At 46.6% G+C, this 24,615-nt stretch overlaps 1 protein-coding gene and 1 pseudogene across 4 annotated transcripts in view; both read left to right on the top strand.

Moving 5' to 3' along the window:
- The window catches only part of LOC137617179 (DDB1- and CUL4-associated factor 8-like), a 483,388-nt gene that overhangs the window by 65,052 nt on the left and 393,721 nt on the right, over window positions 1-24,615 (top strand). For all 4 annotated transcript variants that reach the window (XM_068347053.1, XM_068347054.1, XM_068347056.1 and 1 more), the window contains exon 3: window positions 18,438-18,681. In XM_068347053.1, the coding sequence (XP_068203154.1) occupies window positions 18,438-18,681 (244 nt within the window). The remainder of the gene's footprint in view (window positions 1-18,437; window positions 18,682-24,615) is intronic.
- LOC137617073 (piggyBac transposable element-derived protein 4-like) lies at window positions 793-14,492 on the top strand (annotated as a pseudogene).

The following is a 24,615-nucleotide window of genomic DNA, read 5'->3' as shown; positions in this document are numbered from 1 at the left end:
TCTTTCAGGACGCTCGGCGCCTCGTCTTTCAGGACGCTCGGCGCCTCGTCTTTCAGGACGCTCGGCGCCTCGTCTTTCAGGACGCTCGCCGCCTCGTCTTTCAGGACGCTCGGCGCCTCGTCTTTCAGGACGCTCGCCGCCTCGTCTTTCAGGACGCTCGCCGCCTCGTCTTTCAGGACGCTCGGCGCCTCGTCTTTCAGGACGCTCGCCGCCTCGTCTTTCAGGACGCTCGCCGCCTCGTCTTTCAGGACGCTCGCCGCCTTGTCTTACAAGATCTTTGTCAGAGGAAGACATTGATGATCAATTTTCTCCTGTTGAATTATTTGAGATTATCAGGAGAAGATCCTAATTCCTTTCGTCCTTCAGTTGATTAAGAAACTCATGAAAGTTTTTAATGATGAATTTCCAATTTATTTTGTGCCTGTTGCTCCACTGAATTTACACGTGGTCATCGATGGAGCTTTAAGGATGATGGGAGACTGGATGGAGTCTCAGAAGGACCAAGGAAAGGCAGTTTTCTTTTTTCCTCTGAATAAACTAGCCTCTAGATTTTGTATCTGGTACGAGATTATTATTATTATTATTTCTAGCCAAGCTACAGCCCTAGTTGGAAAAGCAAGATGCTATAAGCCCAAGGGCTCCAATGGGGAAAAAAATAGCCCAGTAAGGAAAGGAAATAAGGATATAAATAAATGATGAGAATAAATGAACAATAAATCATTCTTAAAACATGTATTACAAGACTATTGGAAACAAGACCCGTTGATTCCTACTCCAATTTTTCCAAAATTCATGACCCGTGATAGATTCTTACTGTTGACTCGTTTCATGCACTTTGCTGACAACGGGAGACCAATCGCAAATGATCGAATTTGGAAAATAAGATCATTCCTTAGTATAGTTGTTGCAAACTTCAAAAAGGTCTTTTATCCTTTCCAGAAAATTGTGATTGATGAGTCCCTTATACTTTTCAAAGGGCGACTTGTCTTCAAACAGTATATCCCAAGCAAGCGTCATCGATTTGGGATCAAACTGTTTGTTTTATGTGATTGTGAAACAGGAATAGTGCTTGATATTATAGTATATACTGGAACAGATATAGATATACCAAAAGAAGATCAGAGTAGTGGTTTGGGATTCTCAGGAGCAGTAGTCAAGAAAATGATGGCACCTTATATGGGTCATGGACATATATTGTATACTGACAATTGGTATAGTAGCCCTACATTGGCACAATTCCTTCATGACAACGCCACAGGGGCGTGTGGAACAGAGAGAAAGCAGGAAATATATGCCCAAATTTGATGTCCCATCCACCTCTTATGACAATCCTAGTGACAGTGACTCCCCTAATGATGATGAAGCTACAAACATAAGTAATAAAACTAAAAAAAAAAAGAGAAAAACAAAAGTCAAAACCGTACAACGGGAGACAACTAACAAAATATTGGCTGTCAAGTGGAGAGATAGAAAGCCTGTGACCCTTTTATCAACCATACATAAAGGTGACATAGTGAACACAGGTAAGGTCCACTACAGGACTAAAAAGAAAATCTATAAGCCAGATGTTGTTGTTGATTACAACGAAAATATGCGCCTTGTAGATAAGAGTGACTGCCAGCTAAGTGGGACAGAGTGTATGAGGAAATCATTCAAGTGGTACCACAAAATCATTCTTCATCTTATTGACATCATTATGCTTAGTGCATACAATATTTGGCTTGTAAAGACGTCCGACCCAACTTGCAAGAAAGTAAAATTTCGTGAATTTATTTACAACGTTTCATACCAACTTCTTGAGAAATATGGCACCGTGACCAGTAGCAGACTTGGACGTCGTGGACATCCTCCGGGAGAAGTACCTGATCGTTTGCAGGGAGCAGTTTATATTAGCTATCATCATCTCCAACACACAATATATGATGAGGCACAAAACAGGAAGAAACAACTAAACTGCTATGTCTGCGCAAATACTTCCCGGCGACCAAAGAAAAGAACTCGGGTTACAACTATCTGTGCTGAATGTAATGTCCCTTTATGTCCAACTGACTGCTTTTGTCACTGGCATACCCAAAATAAAGAGAGAGAGAGAGAGAGAGAGAGAGAGAGAGAGAGAGAGAGAGAGAGAGAGAGAGAGAGAGAGAGAGACCTCACAATGTAAACTCTATTTTGTGTGTTAGTCTTGGGACAGCTAAAAGAGTTAGTGAATTAATGCGTTTGGGTAAATGGCTTTCGAGATAACGAAGCTATCTGCTCGTTGCAGTTAGGCTTCCTCGCCAAGAATGACCCCTCTTCTCAACCTTGCCCCCAAGGCTTTTGAGTTCCGAATCTTTCTGAGGTGGTTGGCGAGGAGTTGGAGAGAGTCCTGTGTCCAGTAAGAGCCCTGAAGTTCTATCTGGGTAGAATGTAAGAGTTGCGAGGCAAGTCGAAAGCTCTTTGGTGCTCGAGCAAGAAGCCCTCGTTTTCAGATGTCAAGAATGTCCTTTCAGTCTTCATCAGACTCTTATAAGAGAGGCTTATACACATTGCAGTGAGACTGGCCTCAAGTTTTTAAAGCTCAAGACGCATGTAATAACTTCAGTGGCCTTCAAGCAGAATAGATTGTCGTAGAGCATTTTGACACAACTTTTGGAGGTGTAAATCTGTGTTCACTCCACACTATTTGAAATGTGTCCAGACTTTTTATGAGGACTGCTATTCTCTGGGACCATTCGTAACATTGAGTGCAGTAGTGGGGTAGGATCCACCACTACGTTCCCATAATCCTAATACCTATTTCTTCTCTTGGAACTTTTATATTTTTATGGTTGTTTGTGGAGATTGCGACAGTCTCCCACAATCATTGATTTTAGTCAGGTGGTCAATTTGTTCCTTGAGAGCGCTCGGAACAAGCGTATTGGAAGAGGTCCTGTCACATAGAGGTTTTTAGACTGGTTTGACAGCTCCTAGAGGTCTTCAGCCCCCCTTGGTGGATCGCTGAATCTCAAAAGGGAAGCGGACATAATGAAAGAATTCATTGAAGTCAGCTTCTTTATCAAGTACGAACCCTTAAGTTTTCAATATTTAACTTAGCCGGTGATTATAATAGCTGCAACTCTGTTGCTCGACAGAAAACTCTAAGGTAAAACTCGCCAGCGATCGCTACACAGGTTGCGGGTATGCCCAACAGCGCCATCTGTCGTCCAGATACCCAGTACTCAATGTAAACAAAGAACTCAATTTTCTCTCTGTCGTGCTACCGACAAGACGTGCTTATTCGCTGTTGCTAAACTGGATTTGTTTTCACAACTAATTGGTGAAGTACACTATTCTAGTTTTGAGCTTTCGCTGTGCAGGCTTTCTCTTCGCAATTCCTTGAACTCTTATTGATTACGGATTCTTTGTTGATGACTTTTTGATAGTTTTTGAATTCCCCTTTGACCAATTCAAAATGGCTGACCCTTCACAAGTCCCAAAATTTAGGAAGTGCAATGCTAGGGACTGTTCAAGGCGTCTTCCGAAGGCCTCTATCGACCCTCACACTGTTTGTTCCAATTGTCGGGATAAAACCTGTCAATTGGAAGATCGATGTGAGGAGTGCGTTGGGCTTTCGGAATTCGATTTTATCGAATTCCAAAAGTATACACGTAGGCTAGAGAGAGATAGAGTTAGGAGAAGTTCCTCTCGTTCTATCGACATTTCCTCTCCTCATGCCCCACAACCTATTCCTTCCCCTGTAGTGGTTGCTCCTAATCCCCCTTCTGGCACTCAGGAACCTTCGATGGCTGATATGATGCGTGCCATCCAAGCTCTGGGTGAGAGAGTTGAGTCCCTTGCTAGTGACCGTAATCAGCTCATGGCGGATGTCAAGGAGCTGAAGTGTAAAAGTGCAGTGGGAAGTGTTAAAGTGAGTGATAGTGTTGTGGATAGTGTTGCGCTTGAGGGTTCGTCTGTTCGTGCCTGTCGTCCTCCTAGTCCGGGACCTCTTGCAAGCTCCCAAGTCCAGGGGAGAAGCAATGTCGTACGACAAATGGGTTCGAGAGGCTTTTATCAGCGAACAGACGTTCCCTCCGTGGTATCGGGCTTATCTACCCAAGATCGCCCCTGCCTAACAAAGACGAGAGAGCCCATTTATACCTCGTCTTCGGAAGGTGTTTCTCGCAAGAAACCATGGACCAAGGTTTCACGACCGTTAAAGCGCAAGTCGGTCCCTTCCGTGCAAGTCCAATGGCCCAGCTGTAGCCACTGGGTCAGTTCGGACTCGCTGCAGTCATCCGATGACTGCTCACCTCCTAAGAGAGGCAAAGCGGTACCGCTTCAGACAGTTACACCGTCTGTCGCCGCACCTGCTCCTGTAGACCCTAAGTGGTCTTTACTGCAAGACATGCAGTCTCAACTAACGTCGCTTATGCAGGACTTTCGTGCGGAGAAGGTTGCTGCCGCACCAGCTAGTGCAGCTCCTTGCCTACAACCACCCACACGCTCAGTTGTGCGTCCTGGGGACGCTGAGGTAACCTTCTCACGCACTCCAGTTGAGAGAGTTCCGCCACCCATGCGTTCCAGTGTGATCTGCCAGCCGCATGTTGACGTTCAGCGACGCACGGAGGTATCCGTTGACGTTCGTGAGGTTCAACAACTGTCAGAGTTGTTTTGTTTTGACGCGGTGCGTCAACCTCCGCAACCCAGTGTGGTTGCCACTGCTCACCCACATCAGTCTAGACAGTCTGGAGTAGACGCTGTGCGTCCCCGCGCTGCTATGGTTGTTGCCAGCTCACAGACTGGGCAACAGTTCCATGACGTTGCGTCCGGCTCAGGCACGCATGCACCCGTGCGACCGGACTCAGCTAACCAGCCGTTACCCACTCCGTTGCCGCTTCCTCCTCAATACTCGGATGAGGGACTTTCTGATGATGATGGTGCTGCACACGTAGATGAACCGCATTCAGAACTGGACGAGCCTAAGTCTACGCAACCCTCTTTGGACTTTAGGAAAGTTTTGGCCCTGTTCAAAGGGATGTTTCCGGACCAGTTTGTGTCTGTGGCTCCGCGCTCTCCTCCGTCAGAGTTTGTGTTAGGCATGCCGTCAACCACTCCTGCCTTTACTAGACTCGTCCTCGCACGCTCGTCCAAGAGAGCTTTACGAGTGATAGGAGAATGGCTGCAGTCCAAAAAGAGTTTAGGGAAGACAGCCTTTACGTTTCCCCCTGCTAGACTCTCTTCTAGATCGAGCGTCTGGTATGCCACGGGAGAAGTTCTCGGCTTGGGAGTTCCTGCCTCTGCCCAGGGCGACTTCTCAAGTCTTGTAGACTCTCCCCGTCGCCTAGCCATGAGACGCTCAAAGATATGTTGGTCATCTTCGGACCTGGACCACCTTTTGAAAGGTATATTTAGAGCCTTCGAGGTTTTTAACTTTTTAGACTGGTGTCTAGGAGCTCTAAGCAGAAAGATCTCTCCGACAGAGAAGGAGACTTCCTTGCTCATCATGTCCTGCATGGACAAGGCAGTACGTGATGGGTCTTATGAGCTTGCTGCATCTTTTGTGTCCGGAGTCCTTAAGAAGCGTGAGAACCTATGCTCATTCCTTTCAGCTGGAGTGACACCATGCCAGAGATCCGAACTTCTGTTTGCCCCTCTATCCAAGTGCCTTTTTCCAGAGGACCTGATTAAAGAGATTGCTGCTTCTTTGATACAGAAGGATACTCACGATCTTGTTGCGTCATCTGCTCGCAAAGCCACCCCTTTGCCTACCCTGTCAGCTAGACCAAGGATGGACACTCCAGCGTCCCGTTTTATTCCGCCCTTTCGTGGCAGAGCCTCCAGCAGAGGAGGTGCTCGTGCCGAAGGGAGACGTGGAAAGAAGAAAGGAACTAAGTCCTTTAAGGGCAGAGTCTGACTGCCAGCTTCTTCAGACAGCAGTGGGAGCCAGACTCAAGAACTTCTGGCAGACCTGGGAAAAGAGAGGCGCAGATGCACTATCTGTGAAGTTGCTCAGAGAGGGGTACAAGATCCCGTTTGTACGAAAACCCCCTCTAGCAACGTCTCCCATCGATCTCTCTCCCAGGTACAGAGAGGAAGACAAGAGACGAGCATTGAAACAGGAAGTGTCTCTCTTACTAGAGAAGGGAGCGGTAGTCAAAGTCCTGGACCATCAAACCCCGGGATTCTACAACCGTCTCTTCTTGGTGTCAAAGAAGACAGGAGGGTGGAGGCCGGTGCTAGACGTCAGTGCGCTGAATGTCTTTGTCACAAAGCAGACGTTCTCCATGGAGACCACAAAGTCGGTTCTAGCAGCGGTCAGAAGGGAAGACTGGATGGTCTCTTTAGACCTAAGGGACGCCTACTTCCACGTTCCCATCCACCCGGACTCCCAACCTTTTCTGAGATTCGTCTTCGAAAAGGTTGTCTACCAGTTTCAAGCCCTGTGCTTTGGCTTAAGCACAGCTCCTCTTGTGTTTACGAGGCTGATGAGGAACGTAGCCAAATTCCTTCATTTAGCGGACATCCGAGCCTCCCTCTATTTGGACGACTGGCTTCTCAGAGCTTCTTCCAGTCGTCGCTGTCTGAAGGATCTAAAGTGGACTCTAGATCTGACCAAGGAATTGGGTCTCCTTGTTAATATGGAAAAGTCACAAGTGGTCCCATCCCAAACTATTGTGTATTTAGGGATGGAGATTCACAGTCTAGCTTTTCGGGCTTTTCCGTCGGCCCCCAGAACAAGCCAAGCCCAGTTATGCATCCAGAACATGCTGAAGAAGGAACGATGTTCAGTCAGGAAGTGGATGAGTCTGATAGGGACGCTACCATCCCTGGAACAGTTCGTGTCATTAGGAAGACTACACCTCCGTCCTCTTCAATATCACTTAGCATTTCACTGGAAAAAGGACAAGACGCTAGAAGCGGTCTCGATCCCCATTTCCGAGAAGATGAAGTCTTGCCTGACATGGTGGAAGGACAGTATCAGCCTCAGAGAGGGTCTGCCCCTGGCTGTTCAGACTCCCAACCACGTTCTCTTCTCGGACGCATCGGACGTAGGCTGGGGTGCGACATTAGACGGTCGGGAATGCTCGGGAATATGGAACTCGAGTCAAAGGACAATGCATATCAACTGCAAGGAGCTACTGGCAGTACATCTGGCCTTGAAAAGCTTCAGGTCTCTCCTTCAAGGCAAAGTGGTGGAGGTGAACTCGGACAACACCACGGCTTTGGCGTACATCTCCAAGCAAGGAGGGACCCACTCTCTGACGTTGTACGAGATCGCAAGGGACCTCCTCACCTGGTCAAAAGGTCTAAACATATCACTAGTAACGAGGTTCATCCAAGGCAACTTGAATGTCATGGCAGATTGTCTCAGTCGGAAGGGACAAATAATTCCAACAGAATGGACCCTCCACAAGGATGTATGCAAGAGACTTTGGGCCACCTGGGGCCAGCCAACCATAGATCTCTTCGCAACCTCGATGACCAAGAGGCTCCCAATATATTGCTCACCAATCCCGGACCCAGCAGCAGTTCATATAGATGCCTTTCTCCTAGATTGGTCACATCTAGATCTATATGCATTCCCTCCGTTCAAGATTGTCAACAAGGTACTGCAGAAGTTCGCCTCTCACGAAGGGACAAGGTTGACGCTAGTTGCTCCCCTCTGGCCCGCGAGAGAATGGTTCACCGAGGTACTTCGATGGCTAGTAGACGTTCCCAGAACACTTCCCCTAAGGGTGGACCTTCTACGTCAGCCACACGTAAAGAAGGTACACCAAGGCCTCCACGCTCTTCGTCTGACTGCCTTCAGACTATCGAAAGACTCTCGAGAGCTAGAGGCTTTTCGAAGGAGGCAGCCAGAGTGATTGCTAGAGCAAGGAGAACATCCACCCTTAGAGTCTACCAATCGAAGTGGGAAATCTTCCGAAACTGGTGCAAGTCAGTATCCGTATCCTCGACCAGTACCTCTGTAACTCAAATAGCTGACTTCCTCTTATATCTGAGGAAAGAACGATCTCTTTCAGCTCCCACTATCAAGGGTTACAGAAGCATGTTGGCATCAGTCTTCCGTCACAGAGGCTTAGATCTTTCCAACAATAAAGATCTACAGGACCTCCTTAAGTCTTTTGAGACCACGAAGGAGCGTCGTTTGGTTACACCTGGTTGGAATTTAGACGTGGTACTAAGATTCCTCATGTCAGACAGGTTCGAGCCGCTACAATCAGCCTCCCTGAAAGATCTCACCTTAAAAACTCTTTTCCTGGTATGCTTAGCCACAGCTAAAAGAGTCAGTGAGATTCATGCCTTCAGCAAGAACATCGGATTCTCATCTGAAACGGCTACATGTTCTCTACAACTTGGTTTTCTAGCCAAAAACGAGCTGCCTTCTCGACCTTGGCCAAAATCGTTCGATATTCCAAGCTTATCGAATATGGTTTGAAATGAACTAGAAAGAGTCTTATGCCCTGTGAGAGCTCTTAAGTTCTATTTAAAACGAACTAATCCTTTACGAGGCCCGTCTGAAGCTTTATGGTGTTCTGTTAAGAAACCATCTTTGCCTATGTCAAAGAATGCTTTATCCTATTTTATCAGACTGTTAATACGAGAAGCTCATTCCCATCTGAGTGAGGAAGACCAAGCTTTGCTGAAGGTAAGGACACACGAAGTTAGAGCTGTCGCAACTTCCGTGGCCTTTAAATAAAATAGATCTCTGCGAAGTATAATGGACGCAACCTATTGGAGAAGCAAGTCAGTGTTCGCGTCTTTTTATCTTAAGGATGTCCAGTCTCTCTACGAGGACTGCTACACTCTGGGACCATTCGTAGCAGCGAGTGCAGTAGTGGGTGAGGGCTCAACCACTACAATTCCCTAATTCCATAACCTTTTTAATCTTTCTCTTGAAATGTTTTTATTGTTTTTGGGTTGTCCGGAAGGCTAAGAAGCCTTTCGCATCCTGGTTGATTTGGCGGGTGGTCAAAGTCATTTCTTGAGAAGCGCCTAGATTAGGGGTTTTGATGAGGTCCTGTTGTATGGGTTGCAACCCTTGATACTTCAGATCCTAGGGGTCGATCAGCATCCTGAGAGGATCGCGAGGCTCCGTAAGGAAGACGTACTTAAAAAGGCAGAGTAATTGTTCAAGTCGACTTCCTTACCAGGTACCTATTTATTTTGTTTTTGTTATTTTGATAACTTCTAAAATGAAATAAAGATTCTTAGCTCATAATAATGTAAACATATAATGCTGGTCTCTACCCACCCCCCTGGGTGTGAATCAGCTATTATAAAAACCGGCTAAGTTAAATATTGAAAAATGTTATTTTGATAATAAAATAAATTTTTGAATATACTTACCCGGTGATTATAAATTAAAGGACCCTCCCTTCCTCCCCAATAGAGACGCAGTGGAACGAGGAGAAAATTGAGTTCTTTGTTTACATTGAGTACTGGGTATCTGGACGACAGATGGCGCTGTTGGGCACACCCGCAACCTGTGTAGCGATCGCTGGCGAATTTTACCTTAGAGTTTTCTGTCGAGCAACAGAGTTGCAGCTATTATAATCACTGGGTAAGTATATTCAAAAATTTATTTTATTATCAAAATAACATTTTATTTATTAACTCTTAAGTAAAAAATCCCTACTATATTGGCTGTCTCTAACCCTCCACCAAAGGTGTTAATCTGCTATATATATAACTACCTGGTAAGTCTTGTGTTTAAAAATTTTATTTTCATTATAAAATAAATTTTTGAACATACTTACCTGGTAGTTATATATACCGTATTTCCCGTGCCATAAGACGCACCTTTTTTCACGAAAAGTGCCCTCCAAAATCACCCTGCGTCTTAACTCTCAAGAAAAAGTTTTATAAGGTAGTTTGACACCCTTCAAACACCCAACTATTGACATACAAGCACTCAAACTCACGAGAGATAGAATATAATCCTGCAATTATCATTAATATGTAATAAATTAATTTATTTTTATTTTGTACATCCTTCAATGAAGTACAGTAGCAATTTTTATTTTTGTAATCAGCTGATGTCTTCCTAACCCTCTCATGCCAACTAATAGTCTCATAGCAGACAACGCTATGACAGAGTTGTTTATGATGTGTATATCTATATTCTCATATTTTGTTGACATTTTGTAATAAAGCAATATATTGATAATGACTTTGTTGCCTGAGTTACAAAATAATACAAACAGACAGTTAGAAAAAAAATTCTATTTGTTGAGTGTAGTATTACCAAGTTAGCAGAAAGGTAACTAGACCTAAGAACACATAAACAGTAACAAAATTATTCCACCTAAAAGGATGTCTAGATTTCTTTAATCAATAATTACATTTTGTGGGAAAATTTATAGGCTGTACGAGGAATTTTGGAATTAGTACTAGAATTTTAAATCTTTGCACCTTTGGCAACACTGCTTTGATGTAAACAACACTTGAAACACCAAACACACTGACTAAACGTGTAGTTTTGGTGGAAACTATGACAACTTTAGAGGTTTCTTATACGAATATGTAATAAAATTGGGATAATCGGCCTATAGAAAATTAACTTAAACATTTCATAATTCACCCAAAATAAGAAAAGTTACGGTGCAAGACAATAATCACGCTAGAGTCTCCGACAAGGGATTTGTACTAAGTTTTTAAAATCCTAATTTTTTTTTTTTTCTAGAACTGCCTTGCTAATTTAAGGGTGCATCTTACGACACGGGATACAGTGATACCTCTGGATACGAAAGTTTCTGCTTAAGAAAAATTCAGGATATGAAAAGCGATACAAAGATTTTTATGCCCCAGTATACAAAAAAATTTTCAGGATACGAAAAGCTTACGAGATCCCAACTCGTCGCCGAGAGTACAGTACCTTTTTTTTCAAGGTATCAACCGTTAATTTAGGTGTACAGGTAACAATACACCTTCACTGATCCAAATGCTTTACATACAGTACCGTAACTTTTATACAGTAGTAAAGAAAATGGACCGTTTTCTTAGGGCTTGGAGGGGATAACTAGGCTATAATTACATTATTGAATAATCTCATGGTGGTTTCTGGAATGGATTAGGCTGTTTTTAACGGTTGGGTTAATTACTGAATGATAGAAATGGCTGCATTGCATGTTTATTACTACAGTTTAGCGTGTTTATGAAAGAAAAGGTGACTTTTTGTAAGGCTTGGAACGGATTAGGCTATTTACATATAAAACGCGACTCAGGATACGAAAAAAATCAGGATAGGAAACCGTATCCTGAACGGATTAGTTTCGTATCCTGAGGCATCACTGTATACGGTAATTGAATTCCCACCCTCCTCCCCTCTAGAGACTAGAGGCATAGAAAATATGAGGGAACAGGGGATGGTTCCAAGGTACCACGCTAGGGTGCGCAGGTGGTACACCTGGCTATCCAATCGGCGATTGCCGTGAGTTTTGAATTTTCTGTCGTGACGTCAGAGATGTAAGCTATATATATAACTACCAGGTAAGTATGTTCAAAAATTTATTTTATAATGAAAATAAAATTTTTTGAATGTCACTGTCAAGCAAAATGTCCAATTCATATAATCGGCTATAAGGTTGGACGTCGTTGTCCCTGAGACTTCAAGCTGTTATGTAAAAAGCTGGAAATGATTAATTGATTTTGGGAAAGGCACACTGGTTTTTGAGAAATGAGCTGATGTGGCGGAGGTCGGCATTCTCAGTGCTCTTCTAGTTTTTGATGATATTGAACAAGAGAAAATAAAAAAATATTGTATAAAAACTTTATAGGAGTATGTAGTTTTAAAAATTTTTGTTTATAGTGTACAGTACTTTCGTTGGAAATTAGGTGACGAGCTATTGAAGATGCTGGTGGAGGGCAAGGTAGAGATTGATGGAGAAAGATCGAAGGCTTAATTTTTTTTATCACTACTTAACCCTATGTAGGTAAAGACATGTTAGGTCAAAGTTCAAGGTTGAGAAATAAGCTGCCGCAGCGGAGGTCTGCTCTCTACTGAGTGCCCCTCTGGTTTCTTAATGTTTTATTTTCTTATATCATCATTTTCTTCTATGAACAGAAGTTCAGGGCTTTAAAATTATCTTAACACCTTTGGCAGGCTTTATATTCTTAAGAGATTCTTTCTACTTCAAAATTGTGCAGATCGTAGACGCTGAACCTTCATAAGTCTTGGCCAAGTCCTTCATACGCTCACCTTCTACGTATTTCTAAAGGATTTCATGTTTCAATTCTATGGACGTCATCCTCCTCCTCTCTGCACTGTCACTAACATTTAACTCTATAGGAGGCATGGTTAAAAGAAAGTTTGAGTAACAAATTCTCACAAAACATGAGGCAAGAAACCGCGAACACAACGAATCAGTGTTTATAAGGTGAGTGCACAAAGAGAACGAGAGAGCACGTTGGAGGCTGGACGATGTGTCGTCACTACTCGCTACGTCATCTAACAGCAGCATCTTGAACTCGTATCTCAAATTGTTGCTTACATAACCCACAAAGCAAGAAATCAACCAAGTGACGACTCTTATCGGAAAACTTGTACGTTAATTCACTTGTAATTCAAGTTGTTACTGTAATTGTGGACTTTCTTCTCTCCCTTTGCTGGAAGAAGCTTCTGTCTGCCTCAAGTTGTGAAAGGCTTTTGCTTAGCCATATACCAAGTCTTTAGACTGAAGACCTAGACCTGTCCTCATTCTGGGAACTGTTAATGCTGATGGGAAGCTTCAAACAATCATGTCCTCCAAAAGAACTAGAACCACTAGTGTGTAATGTTACCAGAGTTTTATGGTCCCTAAAGAGGGCGTCATGTGAACCTTAATGATAAGTGTCAGACAAAGATCTAACTCCAAACACATTTTTTTTCTTGCCTAGGCTACGGCTAAGTGAGTTGATGAAATGCTAACATTAATCATTTTGTGCGGTGGAGAAATGTCTCCTTTTACCTTTGTTCTGGTGTTTATTGCTAAAAACCAGAACTCCGCCTTGGAAGATCCAAGGTTTCAGATCTTCATTTCCTCTCTTAGGAATGTGACTGATGATTCAGGGGACTTGCTTCTTTGTCCCATGAGGGCACTAAGATGCTATCTGAATCGAACCCAATCCTTCAGACTATGGCTTCAAAACCTGTTAGTTAGTTTGAAAACCTGTAAGAAGAAAATCTCTTAAACCACGTTTGTTGCGGTGTATACAAACCCTCCGCTATTTATAGGGTATACTTTCGGCGCAGCTGAAAGACAAGCCATGATAATTTTAGTGAGGGATAACTACCCCATCCGCTAGTTAGCGGGTGGGGGCTGGGGTAGACTGGCTACCCTGCTCACTCACACCTCTCGGCTGAGTAACCACTTTACTTTATGGCTCGGTAGAGGACGGACATGCTGCCCTTTTCTCCCGCAAAGACTTGCCTTGATTGTTTTTCTGTGTTTTAATTTTTTTTTTTTCTTGTGTGTTTTCATTTATCTTACATACTGTATATATGAGTGTATGTATGTATAAATGGAAATATATGTTGTTAGATACTTGTAACTTTAATTACTGTTGACAACGTATCCGACTGACTCCACTGTATTATTATTATTATTATTTGCTAAGCTACAACCCTAGCTGGAAAAGCAAAATGCTATAAGCCCAGGGGCCCCAACAGGGAAAATAGCCCAGTAAGGAAAGGAAAGAAGGAAAAATAAAATATTTTAAGAAGAGTAACATTAAAATAAATATTTCCTATATAAACTATGAAAACTTTAACAAAACAAGAGGAAGAGAAATTAAATAGAATAGTGTGCCTGATTGTACCCTCAAGCAAGAGAACTCTAACCCAAGACAGTGGAAGACCATGGTACAGAGGCTATGGCACTACCCAAGACTAGAGAACAATGGTTTGATTTTGGAGTGTCCTTCTCCTAGAAGAGCTGCTTACCATAGCTAAAGAGTCTCTTCTACCCTTACTAAGAGGAAAGTAGCCACAGAACAAATACAGTGTAGTAGTTAACCCCTTGAGCGAAGAAGAATTGTTTAGTAACCTCAGTGTTGTCAGGTGTGTGAGGACAGAGGAGAATCTGTTAAGAATAGGCCAGACTATTCGGCGTATGTGTAGGCAAAGAGAAAGAACCGTAACCAAAGAGAAGGATCCAACGTAGTACTGTCTGGCCAGTCAAAGGACCCCATAACTCTCTGGCGGTAGTATTTCAACGGGCGGCTGGTGCCTTGGCCAACCTACTACCTCATAAGGAAGTAAGGGAGTTTTCATTGCCACCCTACTGATGGTCGGCAGGTCCAACACTGCCGTGTGTTTGTTTAATTACTGAATTAAAGTGTATAACAGTTCAGCTCCCTTTCAAGGCATTATCTTAAAAGGAAGGTGACTTATTCTCCGAATTGTGTATTTTGTGCAGCGGAGCATGAATTGTAATTGATCACAACTTCCTTTTTTCACAGGTAGCAGCGACGTAGAACACAAGGCCGATTGCTATGGCCGCCCTATTCGTTATCCTGCGCTCCATGTGGTAGCTCGTGAGCTGCCCACGTAATGAGGTAGCATTCGCTGTCAACCTTCAACTTGACGTTCCTCCTTCGAGGGGAACTTCACTCTCGCGAGAGAGAGAGAGAGAGAGAGAGAGAGAGAGAGAGAGAGAGAGAGAGAGAGTTATTTTTTTTTACGCCTATGCTTTTTTCCCATAGAGCAGGGAGAAGCTTTACTTAAGCTATGTCCTCTTGTGGGAGGACTTCTCCCTCGTTCATGAGAGAGATTTTTACCCCTACGCTTTTTTCCCATAGAGCTGGGAGAAAGCTTGCCTTAGATGATATCCTTCTTCGGGAGGACTTCTCTCGCGAACGAGAGAGAGTTTCTTACGCCTACGCGTTTTTCCCTTTGAGCTGGGAGAAAGCTTGTCTTAGGCGATGTCCTTCTTCGGGAGGGCTTCCCTCTCGTTCGCGAGAGAGATTATTAAGCCTACGCTTTTTTCCCATAGAGCTGGGAGAAAGCTTGTCTTTGGCGATGTCCTCCTTTCAGAGGACTTCTCCCTCGTTTGCGAGAGATATTTTACGCTTACGCTTTATTTCCATAGAGCTGGGAGAAAGCTTGTCTTAGGCGATCTCCTTTGGGAGAACTTCCCTCTTGTTCGCAAGAAATAACTTGTTAGAGTTTGCTGATCCACCAGGGGCGGTGGCAGAGCTTTCTCCGAAGCAGGTTACCCTCTGGGGGAACGAGTCTCGTTCTCGAGAGAAGACCGCCCGTTGCGCTTATGGTTCTCCTCTTATGCGGTGGTGTTATTTTTGAACCTGCTGGTTCTCCTTGATCCTTCGGGGTCTCGTTACGATCACCCTATTGGGCTGGCGTGATTGTGAGCCTTCGTGCTCTCGTCATGTTGATCTTGCGGGTTCTCATGACAGTAGCAGTCCTCTGGGACTCCGCTCGAAACCTTCGGGTTTAAGTTACGGTGAACCTTCGGGCTCTCGTAACGATGGTAACGTTGAGCCTTCGGGAACTTGTACCATCAATCACACTGACCTTTCGGGTTCCTCGTTACGGTGATCCTTCGGGTTCTCGTAACATTAGTTACACAGAAGCCTTGGGCTCTCGTAACTTTAGTCACTCTGACACTTCGGTGTATTGTGACAGGGAAACTTCGGTGTTTTGTGACAGGGAAACTTTGGTTTCTCGTTACGCTGACCCTTCGGGGTCTCGTAATTTTAGTTACGATGAACCCTTTGGCTCTCGTAACTTTAGTCACTCTGACACTTTGGTGTTTTGTGACAGGAAAATTTTGGTTTCCCGTTACGCTGACCCTTCGGGGTCTCGTAACATTAGTTACATTGAACCCTTGGGCTCTCGTAACTTTAGTCACTGACACTTTGTTGTTTTGTGACAGGGAAACTTTGGTTTCTCGTTACGCTGACTCTTCGGGGTCTGGTAACATTAGTTACGCAGAACCCTTGGGCTCTCGTAACTTTAGTCACTCCGACACCGTGTTTAGTGACAGGGAAACTCCGGTTTCTCCTTGCGCTGAAGCTTCGGGGTCTCGCAACACAGGCTACGTTAGGCTTTTGGTCGCTCGTGCCCTTAGTCAGGCTGATCCTTTGGGGTCTCATTACAGAGAAACTTCCGTTTCTCACTTGCGCTGATCCTTCGGGGTCTTACAACGCAGTTCACGCTGAACCTTTGGGTTCTCGTGATCATAGTCACACTTATACGACAGAGTTTGCGGTCTCTCGTTGTGTTGATCGTTCGTGCTCACACAACACAAGCTATCATGAACCTTCGGGTGAACGTAGTAGTGAGTACTCTCGCCACATTGAGAGCTCTCGCGCGTAAATTGGCGCGCACAACCAACCTTTTGTGCGCACGGACGATCTGGCGTACACGACTGGATTGGCATACACAACCAAATTGGCGCGCACTTCCGATGTGGCGTGCACGACCAAATTAGCGTCCTGACCGGATTGGCGTACACGACCAAATTGGCGCCCACGGCCGATGTTGTGCGCACGACTAATTTGGCTCGCACGGCCCATCTGGCATGCACGACCAAATTGGCGCGCACGACCAACCTTTGGCGCGCACGACCAAATTGGTGCGCACGACTGGATTGGCACGTACGACCAAATTGGCGCTCACAGCCGATGTGGCGAGCACGATCGGATTGGCGCGCACAGCCGATGTGGCACACACAACCGATTTGGTGTGCACGACCAACTTGGCGCGCACGACCAACTTGGCGCGCACAAACAACTAGGCGCACGCAATCAGTTGAAGTGCGCGAACAACTCTTATGACAGAGTTTTTCAAACTCTCGTTGCACGAAGTGTTCACGAGTGCACAAGAGTTTTACTCTCATGACAGAGTTTTCGCCAGTCTACCCCGCCCCCCACCCGCTAACTAGCGGATGGGCTAGTTATCCCTCACTAAAATTATCATGGCTCGTCTTTCAGCTGCACCGAAAGTCTACCCTATAAATAGCTCCAGTTTTGTATACTAAGAAAAATACAAATTACTTACAAATTTGTTATTTTGAGAAACAATTCCACTTTTCGGAGCCTCGAAGGACATGCAGTGTCGCACATTCTTGGAGTTGGAGGTTGGCGTGACATTAGCCTTTTTGAAGAACTAGGTATAGGACAAGTTTTGAATATGGGTGTCTGGAAATGCCAGACAACCTTCACATTTGACTAAATGATAGAAAATACCCAGAAGTTCCTTGATAAATTCTCCCAAGGACCTGTGGTAGCTGCTTAATATGTTATGTACAGTAGTGTACTTAGCTCCCTTACAGGACAAGAAACATCTCATCTAAGATAGCAGTTGCAACAAATTTTGGATAATAGTAAGAATGTCTGGCCTTTCTTACCTCTTAAGGTGCTGAGGTTATAAGGTTATTTACTGGAACAGACTCGAATGCAGGTAAGCTACCGTTTTGAATAGATATTCTATTGTTTTAGATAGAAGTGTTCCCTCATCCTTCTTGTGAGGGGGAGGATAAATAGAAATAGAAACTCATTATTGTTAATAGCAATACACTTTATAGAGTATATGCAGTGCAGTACTAATAAGGATATAGGTTCATCCGTGACCTACCACCTGAGAATCTCTTCCCAGGTTGAAAGGAGGATGATTAGAGTTGTCACTCCTGCACCTCTTCAGATTTGACTGTTCGATATCCTGTGATTTTAAACCAGCCAGTTTGGTTATAGGAACTTCCTCCCCTCTAAGGATATGGCTTATTGAAGAACGAGATTTTGTGTCTGTGTAAGAACAAATCACAAAATTTTAAAGTAATTTATATTTTCCTAGCTATACAAACCTGAGGCATTTCAGTTATACTTCCCACAATTCCTTGAAGGTCAGAGTGGCTTCCCAGTGTTCAAGTGGGGAGTAGGAGTGTGGGGTGAATTCCCTGCCACTCACCAGTAGCTACCAACACCTGTGAAATCATAGTTCTATCAAAGGACTAAGGTTTGTATATATAGTTAGGAAAATTACAATCAAAAGTTTTCCTTTTGATGTGTTGTAGTAGTGATAGTTGCTTCTTTAAATTGAGAACTTGATAAAAAGGTATAAAGTTAATGCTCTGTGTAGCAGGCCGATTCAATAAAAAATGTGCAGCAGTCCTTATTAAACCCTTATCCTAACACTTTTCTAATTATTAACTACATTATTTTTATAGCTGCTTTTAGGCAGCCAAGTACAGGTGGTGCATTTTATGGATAGATTTCTTGGATTGAATGATGTGCAAAGAACAAGTTAGGTTGATGTAGAAACAATTTGCAAATACATTTTACTGAAGATTGTGTGATAGATTGGGTATTGAAGCGTAGGCCTTTGTTACAGATACTTATCATATTTTCTACTTCTCAGGTCTGACAAACCACTACCACATAAAAAAGCATAGACTAACTAGTGGGAATACCATTTTGATACTTGGATATTTGACTTTAATTGGTTTTGTGAATGTTTTATTTTCTTAATTTACTCTCAGATGATTCACCTGCCTCAGAACCTCGTCTTGAAAGGCAGTACAGTCGTCATAGGATCTATGGTCTCCTTTCTGATTCAGACTCAGACTCGGATAATGAAGGCCGACGGAGAAGTAATCGAGACAGCGTTGAGGATGAGAACAACCAGAGGAGAACAGAAGAGGCCATTGCAGAAGAGATGAAGAGAATAAAAGAGCTACCAAAGCCAAAGCATCATTGGAATTTTGTTGATCAAGTTGTACAAAGGTAAGAGTAAAATTACATATCTAGAGGATTAAATGTAATTTTTCCTAGAATACAAACTAAAGTTATTAATGTGGATGTGTCCTCAACTAAAGCTAGAATGGTTAAAAGAATTACAAGGGGCTTAACAAGTGAGGCATGCACTTCTGTAACCTATATTTGTCATCTTTTGTAAAGATTGAGAAAATCAAGGTTGAAGTGTGGCAATACTCAAAATGATATAATTTGCCTGAAAGCAAATTGAATTGCATGGTACCAATGAAGAAATTCTTCCTGTTAAGGGTATATGTGGGTTTGGAAATTATTTTTGAGCTAGTTTTGGGATTCACACAGTTTGTGTTTATAACAGAAACTATCTATATAGAATACAATCAATAACTTTGCAAAGCACTGAAATTTATTTTTCTGTTTTTGGGAAATTTTTTAATCAATGCTAGGATGAAATTAAAAAGATACTTATGATACACCAGAATCAGTCATTATAATCCTTTTTGAATATTTAGAATATTTTTGAAACTAAAGTAGATAGAATTTGAAATAATAATAATGTTTTGAGAAAAATACATTTAAAGAATTTTTACTGACCTTCACTGATAAAGCTCATAGGTGATCACCAAAAGCTCCTTGCCTCCTGTGTTTCTAAATAAATAGTATCTCCTCTTATGATATGCTAAAATTAGTTTGTTCCAACACGGAGTACTTACCTCGAACTACTTTCTTAGGAGTTTCTGGGATCTCCTCCCAACCAACCAGAATTTTGTGTAGTTTACCCTACTCCCGTTTTCTATGCGGGGTAACCTGTGGCGGAGTGATACGTGCCCTGAGGCGACCCGGGGTCAGAGAGCAAGCTTGCTCAGGTCTCGATCTCCAGTAAGTTTTCTGGTCGCGTCGTGATAACATCTCGACGCTCTCTCCTTACCCAGTGCGACCCTTTGTGTCTCACGCGGTCCCCACGTGGTCCCATTGTGTTCATTCCATACCCTTACCTACCCTTTCCCTCTGTGTTCCTCTGTCTCGCGGTGCTTTACTAGTGCGTTATAGAGCATCCCCGTCGTTGGCCCGAGCCTATGACCGGTAAATCGTGTGGCGCTTCCCTTTCTAAGCCTGAAGTCGACCCGCACTCCTTGTGTTCGTCGTGTAGGGGCAGCTTATGTTCTCCTACAGCCACGTGTCCGGAGTGCGAGTCCTGGAACGAGGTGCAGTGGGTGCGCTACGGCACCAAGAAGAAGGCGTCCAAGAGGTCACCTAGGAGGCCGAGCCTCTCCTCGCCGCTTGCTTCTCCCAATGCCTCGTCGGATAGAGCTTCTCAGCCGCCTTCCCCTACCCAGAGTAGGGGACGAGGTAAGTCAGTTGCGGGGAAGAGGCCCATTGCTCTTCCCCAGGAGTCTGAGATTTCTGCTAGTGGGGATATTTTGTCGGTCTAGGCAAGTGGGGGGCCTGAAGGAGGGACAGGAGTGTGTTTGGAGGATGGAGTCCTGGTGCCAGCGGGGCCCGTCTCTTCCGACGCTCCTATGTGGGGAAAGGCTGCTGCTGCCTCTTCCCCTGCTTCATGGGCCTGTATTTCAGGTACGTCTGCAGTCAGGGGAGACGCCGAGAAGGAGGACTCACCATCATCAGATCCCCTCGTATGGGCACCGCCAAGGAAGTCCTTCAGGTCGCCCATGAGACAGGAGGAAGAGTTCGAGGCGTGGTTCTCCAGCAGAAGTTACCTCGCTCTCCCCCAGCGCCTTCAGCAACGCTTCCTCCCGTATTCCTGGAGCCTTCGTCACCTTAGGACCGACACGAGGAACCACCAGCGACGCGGGATGACTCTGACCCTTCGGTGCGGTCCTACAAATCTTCGGGCTCCTCTTTCGAGTCATACTCTTTCTCCTCGGAGGATGGAGCGCTGAGTGACCAGTAGAGGAGGCGAGAGAGGTCCCGCAGGAGGTGGTCCCGTTCCCGTTCCAGATCTCGCCACGCCAGGAGGTACGCTAGATCCCCCAGAAGGAGGCACAGAAGAAGCCGTTCCCCTAGGGAGGAATGGGTGCATGTCGCCATCCCACGCAGCCGCCACCTGGGAACTTCAGAAGCTCTGGCTGGCTCCCAAGGGCTCGTTCTCCCGCTCCGAAGTACGTCCCCTACAGCAGGTCCGATTGTCGGAGGGAATCCTCACTTCAGGCGCCGGCAGACAGGCATAAGTCCGCGAAGGTTCCGACTCCATCTGCCCAACGGAGAGAGTCGCCCCTTCGGTCTGGTAGCTGTGTCCCAGCCTCCAAGACTTCGACAAGCCGGCCAGAACGTGAAAGACAACTAGTAGCCACAAGGAAGCCCGCAGCAGCTTGCTCCTCCGTGGGGAGAGACAAGTCCAGGACGGAGGCCCCCGTCAGCGGCGATGCCCGTCCTCCATCCAGGACCGCCGAAGTTGTACCACGACAAAAGGATGCCTCCACCCCAGGCGGGGCCCCCCGTCGTAGGTGCTCCTTCTCGGGCAGAGGAGCATCCGACGGAAAGCCTAGGAGGTAGCGCGGAAGGCTCAGCGGGCGAGGCCTCCGCGTACAGAAAAGTACTAGCCCTCATCAGATGCCACCACAGGCTAGACGAACCGAAGCCCGCGACGGATGAGGACCTCTGCAGGTTGGTAGATAACCCCGTGCAGCAGAAGCCCTCACTGGCTGGCTCCCTAGAGCTCCTTCGCCATCGTCACGGTACGTCTCCTGCAGCAGACCCGATCATCGACGGAAGTCATCGCACCAGGTCTCGGTCGACAGGCATAAGCCCGCAAAGGTTCCGACTTCACCCGCCCAGCGGAGGGAGTCGCCCCTTCGGACTGGCAGCCTTGTCCCGGCCTCCGGTTCTTCGATGGCCTGCCCTGAACGAAGGAACCAACCAGCCAGCACGGGGAAGCCTGCAGCTCCATGGATCTCCGCAGGAGCTCCATCCGTCCAGCGGAGTCAGCCGCTGGCTCGACCTGGCAGCATGGCATCCATACCCGGTACCACGACAGCTCCATTCAGGCTTCGTGGTCAACCACTGGTGTACCAGGGTACTCACACCCCATGGATTCCCCGGGAGGGGGTAAACCCTTGACGGCTACCTCCATCTGTGATAGAGCCAGCCGCTCCATCGTCCCGGCCAGCCCCATCCAAGCATCGGAGGTGGCCGCTGACACACCCATGACGGCTACCTTCGTCCCGGCGGCTCCATCCATGATGGAGCCAGCCGTGCCATCGTCCCGGCCAGCCCCATCCAAGCATCCTAGGCGGCCGCTCACATAGCAGGGTACTTACACCCCATGGATTTCCTCTGGAGGGGGTAGACCCATGACGGCTACCCCCGTCCTGACGGCCCCATCCGTGACGGAGGCAAAGTGACTTTCCCCCCTAGCGGGTCGAACAGGGCTCTTGCCGCTCCAGTGCCTGCCTCAGTGGCCGCTGGAGAGGCCCCTGCTTCTTTGCCCAGTGTCTCTTCGGCTCCGTCCGCCCGTCGGATGTAGACGTTGGCACACGTAATCTTTAACTTGCTTTACCCCCCCCCGTAGAGGAGCTTCGACTCCACAGTCAGCCTTCAGACCGTCCTTCTCGGGCTCCAGGAGAGGGCGTTCAGGCCGTGCCTCTCGAAGGAGGTAGGTGGGAGGCCCCCTACTCCTGCTGACGCCTCAGGTGGGGGGATGCCTCAAACGATCTTGGCAAGCATGGCGGGACCACGGAGCGGATCCGTGGACCGTAGCAGTACTAAAGGAGGGGTACAGATTGCCCTTCCTAGCGGACCCCCCACCTCTGATCCCAGATCAACAGGCAGAGTGGTTGGCACTCAAGGACCCCTTGAGAGTAGCAGCATTGCAGGAAGAAGGCTCGGTAATGCTGGCAAAAGGGGCAGTAAAACCAGTCAAGAACCCGGGTTCAGGGTTCTACAGCAGGCTCTTCCTGGTGGAAAAGGCGACAGGGAGCTGGAGACCGGTCATAGACCTCTCAGCCCTCAACAAATTCGTGTGCAAGACCGACTTCAAGATGGACACTCCGAAGTCTGTCCTAGTGGCCTTGAGGGAGGAGGACTTCATGATGTCCATAGACCTCATAGACGCCTACTTCCAGGTCCCTGTCCATCCCTCTAGCAGGAAGTACCTAATGGAAAAATGGGGTACCCAAACGTTGCAGTTCAAGACCCTCTGCTTCGGGCTGTCGACAGCCCCTCAGGTCTTCACGAGAGTCTTCGCAACAGTTTCAGCCTGGGCACACGAACAGGGCATCCGCCTGATTCGGTACCTAGACGACTGGTTGTTGCTTTCAGCCTCAGAGGAAGTACTGAGGGAACAAGACGCGAGGCTCCTGCAGTTCTGCAACTTCTTGGGTATCATCATCAACCTGGAGAAGTCCCAGCTGATACCCTCCACCAGGATGACCTACCTAGGGATGGTCCTAGACTCCTGGTTAGCGAGAGCCTTCCCCTCCGCGGAGAGACTGGACAACCTAGAACAGATACTCCGGCCCTTCCTGTCGGGCCAGGGCAGGAGAGCCAAGGACTGGCAAAGACTGATAGGACTTCCCGCACAAGATAGTCCCGGTGTCCCCGGAGACGAAGGAAGTCCTGGAGTGGTGGCACGTCAGAACGAACACCCTCAAGGGAATGCCCTTTGCAGCCGACCCTCCGGAGATGCTCCTGTTCACCATGGACGCATCCAAGGAGGGCTGGGGTTCCCATCTTCTCGATAAAACGGCAAAAGGAAAATGGGAAGTCGAGGAGACGAACCTGCACATAAACGTGCTGGAGATGATGACCGTACAAAAGGGCGTGCCTAGAGTTAGTCCATCTACTCCGGGGAAACACCGTGGCTCTGATGTGCGACAACGCCACGGTGGTGGCCTACGTGAAAAAGAAAGGTGGACTGAAGTCGAAGGAACTGTGCAGTCTCACGATGGAGTTCCTAGAATGGGCCGAAGTGGAACAAATTAAATTTCAGCCAGGTTCATTCCGGGCAAGAGGAACGTCCTGGCCGACGGCCTCTGCGGGATGGGTCAAGTGGTAGGGTCCGGGTGGTCCCTACACCCAGAAGTGGCCAAAACCCTCATCCCGAAGTGGGGCTCGCCGGTGATAGACTTCTTCGCCACGAGACTAAATGCACAGCTCCCCGTGTTTTGTTCTGTGCCAGATCCAGCAGCAGTGTTCAAGGACGCCTTCCAACACCCTTGGGACAACCTCGGCGTTTACGCCTTCCTTCCCTTCGGGATGCTCAGACAGGTCCTCAACAGGGTGAGACAGGCGGCCAACCTGTGGATAACTTTGGTAGCGCCCTGGTGGCCGGAGAGAGAGTGGATCGCGGATCTAAAGGAACTGGCACGCCTTCCACCTTGGCCACTTCCAGACAGACCAGACCTTCTCTGGCAGCCTCCCTTCCAAAGGTTCCATGAAAACCCTTGGTCCCTCCGCCTTCACGCGTGGAGGTTATCGAGCGTCTCCTGAAAAAGGAAGGATATTCGTCGAGGACAGCATCGAGGATGTCAGGGTACCTGAGACGTTCGTCAGTCGGGGTGTATCAGGCGAAGTGGGCTACCTTTACTAAGTGGTGCTCCTCGAAGAACATCAGGCCGTTAGGGGCCTCTATTCACGAGATAGCAGATTTCCTGGTCTATCTCAGGGATGAAGTGGACACCTCCATCCCAGCCATTAAAGGAGTCCGGGCAGCGCGGGGCCAAGTCTTCCTCCTGAAGGGCATCGACCTAGGTGCCTCCAGACATATCTGGATGCTCAGCAAGAGCTTCGAGCAGTCGTGCTCCCCCCAAGCCGCTAGAGTGCCCCAGTGGGATGTGGCTAGGGTACTGAAGATGATTTCGGAACCTCCCTTCGAGCCTCTCAAAGACGTTCTAGACAAGGAGCTCCCCTCAAGACAGTCTTTCTGTTAGCTCTGGCATCAGCAAAAAGAGTAGGTGAGATTCATGGCCTGTCTTACGAGATCTCACA

The sequence above is a fragment of the Palaemon carinicauda genome, chromosome 23 (genome assembly GCF_036898095.1).
Source record: "Palaemon carinicauda isolate YSFRI2023 chromosome 23, ASM3689809v2, whole genome shotgun sequence".
Classification (NCBI taxonomy): Eukaryota; Metazoa; Arthropoda; class Malacostraca; order Decapoda; family Palaemonidae; genus Palaemon; species Palaemon carinicauda.
This window is presented reverse-complemented; position numbering and strand designations above follow the sequence as displayed.